Source organism: Candidozyma duobushaemuli, assembly GCF_002926085.2.
Source record: "Candidozyma duobushaemuli strain B09383 chromosome Unknown B_B09383, whole genome shotgun sequence".
NCBI classification, from domain to species: domain Eukaryota; kingdom Fungi; phylum Ascomycota; class Pichiomycetes; order Serinales; family Metschnikowiaceae; genus Candidozyma; species Candidozyma duobushaemuli.
This window is the reverse complement of record NW_020289895.1, coordinates 731,109-744,255: the sequence shown is the minus strand read 5'-3', so window position 1 is coordinate 744,255 and position 13,147 is coordinate 731,109. Positions and strand designations below refer to the sequence as shown.

The window sequence follows — 13,147 nt, the reverse complement described above, 5'->3', positions numbered from 1 at the left end:
AGCTGTCAAGATCTGGAGAAAAAGAGTTGATCACAACAAACGCCAAAACGGAGTTTCGACAATTCTACAATGTGTTTCTCGTTCTTATCGACATTCGCTCTAATGTCGGTTTAACCGCTGCTTAGGCGCCCAGCAGACCTATTTGCTGCGAGATACATTACTGGGTGTCTTTGCTTATTATTACTGGGATCTTTGCTTGTTGCTTGGTTCGTTACAAAAACAGTCTTCTCGTTGCTAAATGTGTCCAGGCTTAGAGCCTGGAACTCCGCTTCCCGACAGCTACTATCATGCCACTCGCCTTCTCGGACCCCAGTACCCCGGCCATCAGGGTTGGCAGCAAGGATAGGGTGTAGACATTTTTAGAGGCCTCAACGAGCCAGGCGATATTTTTAGAAAGTGGGTTTTTGTGGAAAAGGGGTGCCCTTTGTTGCTGGTTCCTCCAGGGTGCCGATTCCATAACCATTACGAATTATGACGAGCCATTGTGCAACCGTATTTCTCCTAACCACGGCCAGGGGTCTCAAACTCTGTTCCGTGGTTCCCCTAATGTTCCCCGGTGCCTGGACAAAAGACCGTACATGTCTTGCAAATCCTAAATTGACTCTCGCTTTATTTTTTGAAATTTCATGTTCTGGTTTGGACCAGGTCCTTCGGTGCCTTCCACTTTTGTTGCTGTCGATGGTCAAGAGCTCGGCCGGAGCGTCGGGTTCGAGAACCGAAGAAGGCCGTTTGGGGTTTTGTGCCCTTTCATTCAAACTTGCACTCTGACTCTTGATGATTGCCATGTTTTCCAAGTCCGTCCAGCCCGATCTGGCCCGAATGTTTGTGCTGTTTTAGCCCCCTAAAGCTCTATTTTCGGCCCTCTGTTGGGCTTTCCTATTTGAAAAGATGCCGCTGCACTTGGCTAGTCAAAGGCTAAAAGTAGAGAGGCTAATTTGCCCACGGGCCCGCCTTGACCACCCGACCGACATTTTCGTAATGGCTGTATTTTTCTTATTTTCAAAAACGGCAGCCAAGGCCACAATTCGGGAAGGGCACCTGAAACTCACGGTGCCGTTGGCTTGATGATAAGCCTTGGACCCTGATGGGATAGGAAACGATATCCTCACAGACCAGTTTTGGAGAGTTTTCCAGTGATTAAACTTTGTGGAATAGCTTCTTGCGGGAGAGAGGGGAGGCTGGTGTTGTTGATGATTGTGCTGTTATCGGTGAATTGGAGCTCATGGTGCAAGGTTTGATTTACGAAAGTCAAAAGCGTCAATCTGGTGCCGAATGGCGCCAGCTTCGTTTGGCTGGGTATTGGTTGTTTACTGTTTACCTAAACAGCTTAAAACTAGCCATTGGGGTTTGGACCTTGGGGAATCAGGCTTCCTTGGATTTTCCAAAATCTTGAAAAATTCGTATCTCGCCCAATTTTGGCGCTAGCGAGCTCTCGGCCGCACAAGTTGTTCTTCACTAGTCCAACTAACCATTCAATATTTCGAAATTTGCACTTTTTGAGTCTCGTCCAAACTGCCTCATATATATTACCCGTACTCACGATTTCCTTGTATATGGCATTGTGGCCGAGTGGTTAAGGCGATGCACTCGAACTTTTCGAGTTATGCATTGGGCTCTGCCCGCGCAGGTTCGAATCCTGCTGATGTCGTTATTTTTTTATCTTTTACACTTGTTTTTGCCAACTGCAAAAGCATTGCAATCATTGTGTGGGCTGGATCTAGCCAAACTGAGCTAGATCTCGTCTGGTCGCCCGGCCGGGCCAACCGTGCTTCTAAGCCTGTCGCCTACGCGGTATACCATGAACCACCACACATCGGTATACATAAGCAGCACGGGCTACAAGGACGTAACCACGGCACACAAAGAGCATTGATTTCCCGAAATTGAATTAATTAGGGTTTTGCGGCCCCTGGCCAGCAAAAATGTCGTCTGCGTCACGGTCAAACGTTTTTTGCATTTTCGTGTTCCGCGCCTCACCATTGAAGATTCAAGGCGCGTAGGCCAAGGAAGGATTTTTCAAATGCCAGGGCCAAACCGTATCGCGGACAAATCTGCCGCCCAGCCTGTGGAAGGTATTTGATGAATCGGGAAAAAGACGCCAAAAGTGTGCAGCAGCCAGGGGTAAAGAAGAAATGAAGAAATGGAGCAGTGCAGGGGCCCATGCATTGGGAGTTTTCAGTGAACTGAAATAGTCAATTTGTTTGTGGCACTGGTACTGGCGACTGAGAATGTGCTCCCACTTTCACAGCCATTTCTCATTTTCGCTCGCCAATTTCTCAATGGCTCGCTAATCGCTCCGCGGCCTCGGCGAAGAATTTCTTGAATGGCTGCAAACCGCGAACACGCAAGAGATTCAGCACGCAAGAGGCGAAAACTGGGCACAAAGCGAGGCGTAGGAGGGCATGGGAGGGCGTAGGAGGGCTTGAATGGACGGCGGAGGGAACCGCTGGGTTTGTGGCTCGATGGCGGGCGGTTTTTTTACGAGGCGATCTAGATCAAGGCTTGCGCCGTGGGGCGAGTTGCCAACTGGCATAAAGCCATTCTGCCATTTTCCATTTTGCATAAAGCCATTCTGCCAATTTTTATTTTGCCAATTTCCATTTCGCCATTTTGAGAGTGGCATCATGGGGGTACTGTAAAATGAGCATCGGGCACCGGGCACGGGCATTGGGCATTGGCACTGGGCATGGGCACCGGGCATGCACTGGTCGATCGAATCAGCATACCCACCACTGTGGCCATTTCCAGTGCATTGGTTGTTGACTAGACTGACTCACTTCGCCTGCTCAGCGATCTAGATCTCCGTTCGGCTTTGGCTGTTTTGCTTGTGGTGTGTTTGGTTTTGACCCACCGTGTTGTTTACTGTTTGGCTCACAATGCGGTCCATTTTCTAGGCTTGGGGCACCTTTTGGACTCGCCTTTTGGGGCATCTTTTTGGGGCCTTTACGTCAAGTTGTAGCGAACCGGGCACCGCCTGAGGCGTAGGGCGAATTGCCAAAGTAAACAGCACCTGGTCCGCCGTGTATTGCCGAGGCGGTCCAGTCGTACGAAATCGGGTTTTGATTTCCAACCTCTCAACCTCCATAATTGCACTATTCTTTGCCTAGTTCATCTTGAAAATCTCTTTCTTTCCTTTTTTCGGCTCGAAAACCGTTCATGGTCGCCTGACGATCAATGCTGTACCATCAGCTCACGGCCCAAATTCATTGCACAGCCGACACAGGCAAAATCAAAAAACATCTTCCGTCCACATGAATCGGCGCTCCGACCTCGAGCCCGTCTATCGAAAATCAGAGGCTGAACAGTCCCAGAAGTACAGTAACAGACCCCAGAGATGTTCTCAAAAACAACTCCAAAGACTTCTTCCCAAGCCACGGCCGTATCTGAACCGCCAGGAAAGCACCACTCCATAGGATCGCCAGGAACTTCGACGACATCTGCAAATCTTCAATTGCTGTTGCGGTTTGCATCTGCCAGAGAAGGTGGCTAGGCTGACGATCGTATTCGCAGCCACTGGGATCGGAGCAAAACAGGAAGGCACAGGGCCCGATTCGGCACGGGGAAAATGGCACTTTTTGGCACCACCTGATTCGATTTGCAAAACAGAGGAAGGATTTGCAAAATGACAGATACAAAAAGTACGGTTGCCGAGCTGGCTGGGGCCGGATGAAACGACCATTGAGGCGCCGTGCACATGAAAGAGCATTGTAGGTTGTCATTTCGACATGGGTTTTCGCTAGCCTTATTGTTTGTTTCGAAGTTGTCCTTCAGATATACGGTGCATTTCGGCTTTGGCGGCGGCGGCTTGGTCTGGGCTTGTTTCGCAGCCATAACCTCCAGGGCTCAGCTCACCCTGAGGCCCCATTGATTTCCTCAAATCCATTTTTCTTGATTTTGTGATCCCTGCTTTGTCCACCGTGCTATTGTGTTCCCATCGGTGGTGACATACGGAGTGACAGGCTGTGTAGCTTCCATGAACAATCGGCATTGTCTGATTGTCCAGAAGCAACGGCCGGAAAAGAGCTCATTGGATGGCTTTCAGCAACTTTTCAATTGCCGTGGAGCTCGGTGTTATGGGAACGGCCTGGCGTAGACCACGATTTTCGAGTCTTCAGTTTTTCTTTGACTCTTCGGTCTGTCTTTGTCGCTTTTGATACTACCGCCTTGAGCGTCCGTCTTGGTCAATGCTGTCCACTTTTTCCTACCCAACCTCCTTCGGACTTCAAGGCTGTGCTTCTATGGATCACTCAATTGCTTGGTTACGCTGCCGAATGTGTCCCACACAAGCCTGTGCCAGAAGTCTTGGTCTCCGGTTTCTTGATTTCGACGACATTTTTGCACTGCCGGCTTTGTTGGATGCTGTGTCCATTGTGCTTCTATTCAAGATTTATGCGGTTGGTGGGACCCTTGTGATCGTAAAAGCACGCAAAAGCGGTAGGTTGGTCAGACAATGCAAATCAGGGCCGCTTATGACTTTTATGGTGCTTATTGGAAGATCAGCTCTCTCCTCATCCTAGTCTCTTTGATCCGGTGTTACTCTTGTCGTTGGGTGGTTTAAGGTGGTCCAACAGCTTTAGCAACCGGTTTATCATAAGATTTGGCTATCAATTTTACTAAAAAGGGTTTTGTCGAAGTTTTGCCAATTTTTGAGCGAAAATGAGAATAGAAACTCAGTTCATTTTAGTTCATCTCTACAGCCTGCGCAGTAAATTCTGCGATTCTAGGCATTGTGGCCGAGTGGTTAAGGCGATGCACTCGAACTTCTCGAGCTATGCATTGGGCTCTGCCCGCGCAGGTTCGAATCCTGCTGATGTCGTTATTTTTTTGCACTCATCGCGCTTCTTATCAACATCTCATCTCCAAACAACAACATGCCAAAAGTCAAGACGAAAAAGGTCCCCGAGGACTATGAAAAAGTCAAACCCACAATTGAAAAACTACAAGTGAAACTCAAGGAGGCCGAGCGCAAGGCCCTCAAAACAGAAACAAAACACTCCTCCCTATGGCCCATACTAAAGCTCAACCACCAGATAAGCCGCTATGTCTACAGCATGTACTACGAAAGAAAGCTCATATCCAAGGAACTCTACGACTACTTGCTTCGACAGAAATACGTCAATGCCGACTTGATCGCCAAGTGGAAAAAGCAAGGCTACGAACGTTTGTGCTGCGTCAACTGTATTATAGCGAAAGAAAAGAACCACGGCAGCACGTGTATATGCCGAGTGCCACGGAACCAGCTCAAGGAAGAGCAGAGGGAATCCGAAGGCTGCATCACCTGCGGGTGCCAGGGATGCGCCAGCACTGACAAGGAGTAATAATACACAAATCAACATTTCAAAATCAAACATAGCGCCCGCCTGCGCTAGACCCAAAATTAACCCAATTACCTATAGTATGCAGCTCGTTACTCGTCATCGCCATCAATATCGGTGGCATCGCTCGAAGGCGCCTCGGCACGTTTTTCATCGTCGTCAGCACGCTTCAACTCGTTGATGAGATTCACCCGGCCGTCTCGCGACGTGGCTGGGCTGTCAAATGCTCGCATGAGCATGTCGTCGTCATCGTATGAGTTAAGCAATGCTCTGCCGGTTCCGAAAGGCGAGTGATAGAACTCTTCGAGGTAGGAAGGAGACTGCCAGAGTTTGCGGACCAAGGTGCTGCCCAGAGGCGTCTTCAACGTCCGAAGAGGCGTCTTGATGGCTGCAATGGGTGTACGAGCCGAGCCAGCGGTTCGAGGAGTGGTGGTGTTTTGCATGGAAGGCTGTAGCTGGGGAATATGTGGGGGAGCCACTCTGTTGAGAGTGATGGACGGAAGCTGCACGTTCGAGGCAGAGCCAGTCTGCTGGAGTACAACGTTGGTGATGGCTGCTGGTGTGAGAGGCTCGAGGAGCGGTCCAGTTTCCATTGGGTGGGCGGGCAGAAGCTCGAAGTTCAGGTTGCAGCTGAAGCTAGACGTGAAGGCCATGTGCTTCTCGGCCAAGATAGGCTTGTCCTGATCCTGCTGGGCCTTCACCACCGGAGTCCTGAGGAGGTTGTTCTCCAAAGGCGAGTTGGAGGGTGGGTCTTCGGTCTTGAGCCTCTTAGCGGCCGGTTCCTCGTTCTTCCGCCTGTCTTCTTCGGCAGTGGGCGACAGAGGGATCGAGGCCACTGAGTTGCGGCGACGTGCCACGGCCAATTGGTCCATCACCTCGTGGTAAGAACTCTTCTTGTTGTTCTTGGCCTTGAGGAAGAGGTCCTCGCACTCGGGCTTGATGCACCAGAAGTGGCCCTTGCCGTCCTTGGACTTCATACCTTTGACGAAGGCCTTATTAAGCGACAAGTTGTGACGGATGGAGTTCTGCCAGCCTACGTCCTCACGGCGGTAGTACTTGAAGGTTTCAGAGATCCAGGTGTAGATCTGGGAAAGCGTGAGCTGCTTGGCTGGGTGGGAAAGAATGGACATACCTATGAGCGTGGCATACGAATATGGAGGTTTTTCATGGCTATCGATGGAAAAACACGTGTCGGCGGCCTCTCTTCTGGGCTTCTTGGGCCTCAGTTTCTTCTTTGGAGCTGGCGGCGCTGGGCCTTCGAAAACACTGCCAAACGAGCTTCCAAACGAATTCTGGCTCTGTGGGAACGTGGAAGCAAACGGTGGAGGTGGCGCCAAAGACGTGTTGCTGGCATCGGACGTTGCTAACAGAGACAGCAGCAGTTGGTGGTCAAAAATGGGTGGTTGTGGCGGCTGAGGCGACGAAAACGCCGGCAGCAAAAGCACGTTATTCATGGACAAGCCCTGGGTATGGGAATCTGGGCGGACAGGCGTTTCAAGAACAGTGTGGTTCCTTTTGAGGTGGACCGATCTAGGGGGTGTGGTGATCTTGGAGTGTGCCTTTGGAGTATCGGTGAGCACGTTCACGCTGTGTTTGTGAAGGGGTCTTCTAGACATCTCAGGGAACAGGATTGCCGGCGTGATTGCGGAGGGCTAAGTGTTGAAGGTAGGGGATGGGAGGTTGGTGAGTTGTTCAGAAGGGAGGTCAGCGGAAGCACTGGGAGATATGGGGATCGTAGTGGGCGCCCAAGCAAAGGATGGTGATGATATGATGATTCCTTTTGGTTGAATGTGGGTATGTTAATAACAAAGCTTTTCTTGGATGTGGCACGAATGCTGGAAGTAAGGTAGGATATAAGGAAGCGAAGAGGTGGGCCGTTAGAAAAGAGCAAAACGCGGTCTGGGTTCGTGCGGCTTGCGGGAGGGCGCGTGGCGTGCACACAGACGCGCTATATGCCGTCTTTGTCTATCAATCCCTGCGCTGAAGCGCGGCGTGAAGCAGTGGGAGCGTGGCCAGACAATCGGGGGACATGTACGATAAAGCGCGTCGCACTGCACACAGCGAAGGGGATTGCAGCGAAGAACTCCTCTGCGTCCCAGCAACTTTGCAGCCATGAGGCGGGAGCCCCTAGGAACAGAAGAAAGGAAGGGAATTTGGAAACTGAATATGGTAGACAAGTTTTGTTCTATCGTTAAAAAGGGGTTGTTGAAAATTTCAGTCACTTTGTTCAGTCCCCTGGCCTAGATCGGCCCGAATTGGCAGCCTCGTGGAATGTTCCCACAACGTTGGCGTCTCTTTGTTCAGGCAGATTGGGCATCTTGAAGGAGCACTTTTGTCCAATCACGTTGCGTCCCGCCTTAAAGGCGTGTCTCAGATAAGCAAGTTGCAGCCATGTGTGGCGGGTGCCACGGAATGAAGAAATGGTTCGGGAACTTTTGACAAATCAGGAATCAACAGAATCTGTGATTTTGGGGTGCGAGGCCGGGGAAGCTTCCGAAAACAGGCTTTGAGGTTATGGCTTGACTGAGGGGTTATCGATTGGGCTAATTCATTTATGTGTGGAAGGCTGCGAAACGATTCTGTCATTTTGTGGTATACCGTTTTGCTTGCTTGCTGCTGCTGGGAGATAGACGTGAACTTAAGCGCTGTGAGGCCGTGTAGACTCAGGCAGATGGTGTTATCTATTTGGGTTTCTGAAACGCCAGCGACACTGTATTCTTCTCACATTGATGTGCTTTCTTGGTATTGTGAAGAAAGTTTATTGTGATCTGGCAATGCGTATTTCACGACAAGGGGTACTTGATTGTCGAGGGGTCTTGTGATGAGAAAGCTGGGAGAAGGTGTATGGGGAGGAGCAGGCGATGGTGGGATGGTGTAGATGCGTTTTCGTCACCTCTTGTTTTCGATTGAAGATGGAGATATGGATTTGGCAACTTTGGCGAATTTCTTGGAAATAATAGCTGGAAAGGCGCAACAGCAGCAATGCTGTGCTTGGAAGTACTTCGCAGGACTGAGTCGTTCTTGTAGTCGTGGTCCCACTGGCTGTGTCGCTTAGGTGGTTTCTATGTGATCCATAGACTTGTTGATTTCAGTTTGTAAAATTGATTGGTCTTCCCAGGTAGACACTTAGTCTATAGGTATAATGTAACTAAAATCTCTCAATCTATGGTCAATTTGTTGACATGAAGGACCAGCCATCAGAGTAGTCCATATCATACTTTGGCTAACACAACCTTGACCTGACCTCGTACATATACCGTATAGCATATTCCACACTATATAGCATATTTATCATTCTTTATCCCTTAAATCCAATTCCTGGTCACCTTTTATTCAATATACCAATCCTTTAAAAAATTTACTTACTCACACCTCCTTTTCCACAAGGTTTCTCAATTCTCACTTTTCGCAGCCATTCTCATGAACAACGCAAAACCACCATCCACCACCACAAATCGACCGTTCCCTCAAACACCCCAAAATTCCACAAATTGCCAAAATTCAAAAAAAAGCATCCCCTAAAACCCCCTCCACTGCCCAAAAACCCTCTTTTTCCCACTAAACCCATCCCAGTGGACGCTCGTCAAAGCGCCTACATACAGCAAATGATCAAGTCTCTTCAACTCCACCACACTCCTTATGGACGACATCACCAGGTCGCTTATCCGCTTTGTCGTGCGTGCCTTCCATTCCCGGCCATGCATTCTCGTCGCCGATGCCGTCATGCTACATTCGGTTCTTTCGGAAGATGACTTGATCCATCTTTTGGGCATTCCTCGAAAAGAACTCAGAGCCTACTGCGCCAGGTTGGTAGAGGACAGACTTCTTCTGACGCACGTGCAGAAGGAAGAGAACTATCAACAGAGACTAGCAAACAGAACATACTACTACATCCACATCACCGAGGCCATCGATGCCATCAAGTGGAAAGTGCACTCAATAGTGTCCACCATCAAGGATGAGATGTCCTCTTTTGGCAATCCTCACGGGTACTTGTGCCCTAGATGCGGAAGAAAGGTATCTCAGCTTGATGCGATTTCATTATTGAGCGATGATAAGTCGTCGTTTATTTGTGACCAGTGTTCGGGAGTATTGGTCGAGGACGACTCCTCCCTCAAGGCCAGCGTCAAACAGGAAAGACTTGAGAAGCTCATGATCCAAATAGACCCCATCATCAGCTACTTGAAGAAAATCGACAACTCCAACATTGAGGACAACAACTTTGAGATTGCGCTCACCAAGGCCATTCCAGCACAGTCCGGCTCTGCTGCTTTGTACAACTTGTCTGGCCGTGGGTCTGGTAAAAAGGGCCAGATGTCGCAATCCTTACAAAACGCCGCTTCCAAGGCCAACGCCACTTTGCATGTTTCGATTACCGCTTCCGACGAGAACTACGAAAGAGAGCAACAAGAAAAGGAGGAGAGAAGACAGAAGTTGGAGCAAAACGCCTTGCCCTCGTGGCACTCGGCATCCACTGTTGGCCAGAAAGACTTGAATGGCGATGAAGAGGCCAAGACTGAGATCAAGGAGGAGCCTGAGGTCAAGACAGAAAACGGTGCTGGTTCTGCCTCTCCACCTGTTGAGGCTGCTGCTAAGAAAGAGAAGGACGCACAGGATGTGCTTGCAGCATACTATGCTGACTTGGCTGAAAGAGAGGCCGAAGAGGATGAGGAAGATGAGGACGACGATGAGTTTGACTTTGAGGATGTGTGATGGGCATCAAACGTCTGCGGATTCATAGAAACTGCAGCTACAAGCCTTTTTAGTGCCTTAGATGATCGAAACATCTAAGCATTACTGAGGCTCTGAACTCATCAAAGGAGCACTTTTCACAACCTCGGTCTCAACTGGACTCTCCCACACAATCCCAGGATGGAAACGTTCTGTTGAATACACAGTCTTGTTGAACCTTGTTCCTCCAACTAAACACAGCATTTTACAAATGACCTCCAGCCTTAACACCAGCTATCCCTTATCATATCTGGATATCATCACAGAATGAGTAATAGTGGGCATTTCGCAGCCGCCGCTTATGCGCCGCACCAGTCGCATTGAGACCCCATATAATTTTCTCAAGTTAACGTTGACTGCGAACGAAAATTTGTCCGATACCGGCCTTCTTCCACAATGGCATCCGATAAAAAGGTATGTTGATCGAGAAAAATATGACGATCTCCAACTAACCGCAGCAAGTCGATCCTTTCAAATCTTTTGTTGCAGGCGGTACCGCTGGTGCTGTCGAGGGTGTGGTAACCTACCCATTCGAGTTCGCTAAGACCAGACTACAGCTTGTGAGCAAGTCATCCACGGCGTCCAGGAATCCATTGGTTTTAATCGCCAACGTTGCCAAAACCCAAGGCGTTGGCGCTTTGTACGTGGGTTGTCCTGCTTTCATTGTGGGTAACACCGCTAAGGCCTCTGTTCGTTTCCTTGGTTTCGATTCCATCAAGGCGCTCTTATCAGACAAGAACGGCAAGCTCTCTGGACCAAGAGGTGTTCTTGCAGGTTTGGGTGCTGGTTTGTTGGAGTCTGTGGTTGCAGTCACTCCATTCGAGGCCATCAAGACCGCATTGATCGACGATAAGCAGGCAGCCAAGCCCAAGTACCAGACTGGTTTGCTCTCAGGAACCGTCAAGTTGGTTAGAGACTTGGGTTTCAAGGGCATGTACGCTGGTGTTGTGCCCGTGTCCATGAGACAAGGTGCCAATTCTGCTGTTCGTCTTGGTTCCTACAATGCAATCAAGACCATGGTCCAACAAGCTACCAACACTCATGCCAACGAACCGTTGTCGTCTGCAGCCACCTTTGCTGTCGGCGCTATCGCAGGAACTGTCACAGTCTACACCACCATGCCTATAGATACAGTGAAGACGAGAATGCAGTCGTTGGACGCTGGCAAGCTCTATACGTCGACGATGAACTGCTTTGTCAGAATATTCAAGGACGAGGGCTTGCTCACTTTCTGGAAAGGAGCCACGCCGAGATTGGGCCGTTTGATGTTGAGTGGAGGCATTGTGTTCACCATCTACGAAAAGATGTTGGTGCTCTTGAACTAAAAAGAAAAGAAAACCCCATAAATAGTAATTTATTAGCTGCCAGGCAGCGATGCATTAGTGTTATACGTATGTAAAGAACGGCTGCGGGAACGAGACCAGCTCGGAGTGCCTCACTACAGTATAGCTTGGGAGGTTCACTCCTCCTGGGAATTCGCTGGTTCGGTTGTGGTGTTGACCTCCGACAGACCCTGTGGAGCCAAGATGCGTCTCTCTTTCTGCTTTACTTTGAAGTAGTCAAACAGCGCCTTGAGCATGATGAAAATGCCGAATGCTATGAGCCCGTATGCAAAGTAGGGCGTCTTGGTGTTCTCCAACTTGGCAAAGTCCAGCTTGTTGAAAAGCGACAGGTGGAACTCGTCCACTTTGCTGCCGGCCTTGATCGACAGCGACTTTGTGATATCTATCATATTAGGGTCTTCAGGCTCGTAGCGGACCGGGATCTGGTCGGCGCGGCCAAAGTTGGAGGGAATTCTGTCCCAGCCAAACATAAGGATCATGAGGCCCAAGCCGGCTCTGGTGCCCTGCTTGGCAGCGTGCGACGTGTGGAGGAGGTAGCAAAGAATGAAGCCCACGAGCTGGAAAGCCACAGTGACAAGGGCGTTCCATACGAAGTTGGCCAAGTTGCCCACCGGCAAGCCCTGGACAAACACTTCGTTTTCGTACATGGGGCTGATCATCGTGGTTTCCCAGTATTCGGGCGTGCTGTCTGCAGCAGCCTCGTCGTATGTGGGTGGGTGCTGTTCTTGAGTGTTGAGCTCCGCCTGGGTATCAGGCTTGGCCATGAGGTTTCTGAACACACCGTCGGTTCCCTGGCCGACAAAGCGACCCGGCACGTTGGCCTGAAGGCGTCCGGTGGTCAAACCGTTATTGAGTCTCTGGTATGTCTGCTTGACGGGAAACATGTAGTGTAAGACATTCTTGAACCTCTGCGATGGAGACAAGCGGACGTGGTCCGGCAGCCGCTGCTCCTCCAAATCGGACGACCGGGAGGGCTCTGTTTCAGGTTCTCTTAGATTTGCCGAACTGCCTTCCGCTGCATCTTGCACGAATATAGGCGAACCTGGGGGCGAACCGGCATCCTCGTATTCTGTCACCAGAGAAGATTCGGCGTTTTCCAGGCCCACTAGCGGCTTGTTTTGGTTATCCTCTGCATCCAGATCCGACTCCAGCTGCTCAAGCTTTGTGTATTTCCCCGGGGGTGAAGGCACCATCGGCGATTTATAAGAAAGACGGTAGTAGAAAGGTGTTGATAATGCGCACAGCCAGGCATGCAGCGGTAGATATAGCCTAGGGATGGGCATCCAGAGGGTCGGAGAAAAATAAATTGATTTTTGGTTTTCGGTCGATTCGTGCTTTTTTTATATATTGGTGTTTTTCAAAAAAGGGCCCCTTTTGGAGCGTTCCGAGCTGTCATTGGTGGCCTCGGTTTGGCCTTGAGCCTGCCTGGTGATTTTGCTGGGCAAGGGCGCAAAGGTCACACTACAGGCCATTATGGGAAGAACCTGGAAAAAATATTAGAGGGTTGCGTTTTTTGAAATATGTGTGGTGAATTGTGATTTGGGGGTACTTTCAAGAAAAATAGAGTAATTGGGGGTTGGTGGGTACCCCTGGGTCTGACGGGGTTCCATACTCATTGTAGGGAGGAGACCAGGGTTCAGTTGAATTTTCATTTTCTGACAGGGAAGATGGAGTATGGCGATGGGATCTTGTTACCTGGGTGTCGAGAATAGATTGGTTATTTAGAGGATTTGCGAGATCTGCTCTAGTTTAGGGAGA

At 49.8% G+C, this 13,147-nt stretch overlaps 5 protein-coding genes and 2 non-coding genes across 7 annotated transcripts; 5 read left to right on the top strand and 2 right to left on the bottom strand. All coding sequences in view use genetic code 12, as the record gives it.

Moving 5' to 3' along the window:
• The first annotated feature begins 1,555 nt into the window (after nucleotides 1–1,555).
• Nucleotides 1,556–1,648, top strand: CXQ87_001813. The gene has a single exon. It is a non-coding gene; the product is annotated as a tRNA-Ser (tRNA).
• A 3,075-nt stretch (nucleotides 1,649–4,723) lies between these two features.
• Nucleotides 4,724–4,816, top strand: CXQ87_001812. The gene has a single exon. It is a non-coding gene; the product is annotated as a tRNA-Ser (tRNA).
• A 55-nt stretch (nucleotides 4,817–4,871) lies between these two features.
• On the top strand, nucleotides 4,872–5,318 carry BUD31 (U2 snRNP complex subunit; the record flags this gene model as incomplete). The annotated part of the gene is made up of 1 exon (XM_025480337.1): nucleotides 4,872–5,318. One exon carries the CDS (start codon nucleotides 4,872–4,874, stop codon nucleotides 5,316–5,318), a length of 447 nt encoding a protein of 148 aa, XP_025334637.1.
• Nucleotides 5,319–5,407: 89 nt separating this feature from the next.
• On the bottom strand, nucleotides 5,408–6,931 carry HCM1 (Hcm1p; the record flags this gene model as incomplete). The annotated part of the gene is made up of 1 exon (XM_025480336.1): nucleotides 5,408–6,931. The coding sequence occupies one exon, from the start codon at nucleotides 6,929–6,931 to the stop codon at nucleotides 5,408–5,410; it is 1,524 nt and encodes a 507-aa protein (XP_025334636.1).
• Nucleotides 6,932–8,954: 2,023 nt separating this feature from the next.
• Nucleotides 8,955–10,028, top strand: TFA1 (transcription factor TFIIE subunit; the record flags this gene model as incomplete). Its single annotated transcript, XM_025480335.1, has 1 exon — nucleotides 8,955–10,028. One exon carries the CDS (start codon nucleotides 8,955–8,957, stop codon nucleotides 10,026–10,028), a length of 1,074 nt encoding a protein of 357 aa, XP_025334635.1.
• Nucleotides 10,029–10,442: 414 nt separating this feature from the next.
• On the top strand, nucleotides 10,443–11,371 carry CTP1 (Ctp1p; the record flags this gene model as incomplete). Its single annotated transcript, XM_025480334.1, has 2 exons — nucleotides 10,443–10,460; nucleotides 10,505–11,371. The coding sequence occupies 2 exons, from the start codon at nucleotides 10,443–10,445 to the stop codon at nucleotides 11,369–11,371; spliced, it is 885 nt and encodes a 294-aa protein (XP_025334634.1).
• Nucleotides 11,372–11,505: 134 nt separating this feature from the next.
• CXQ87_001807 (uncharacterized protein) lies at nucleotides 11,506–12,582 on the bottom strand (the record flags this gene model as incomplete). Its single annotated transcript, XM_025480333.1, has 1 exon — nucleotides 11,506–12,582. One exon carries the CDS (start codon nucleotides 12,580–12,582, stop codon nucleotides 11,506–11,508), a length of 1,077 nt encoding a protein of 358 aa, XP_025334633.1.
• Nucleotides 12,583–13,147: the final 565 nt, after the last annotated feature.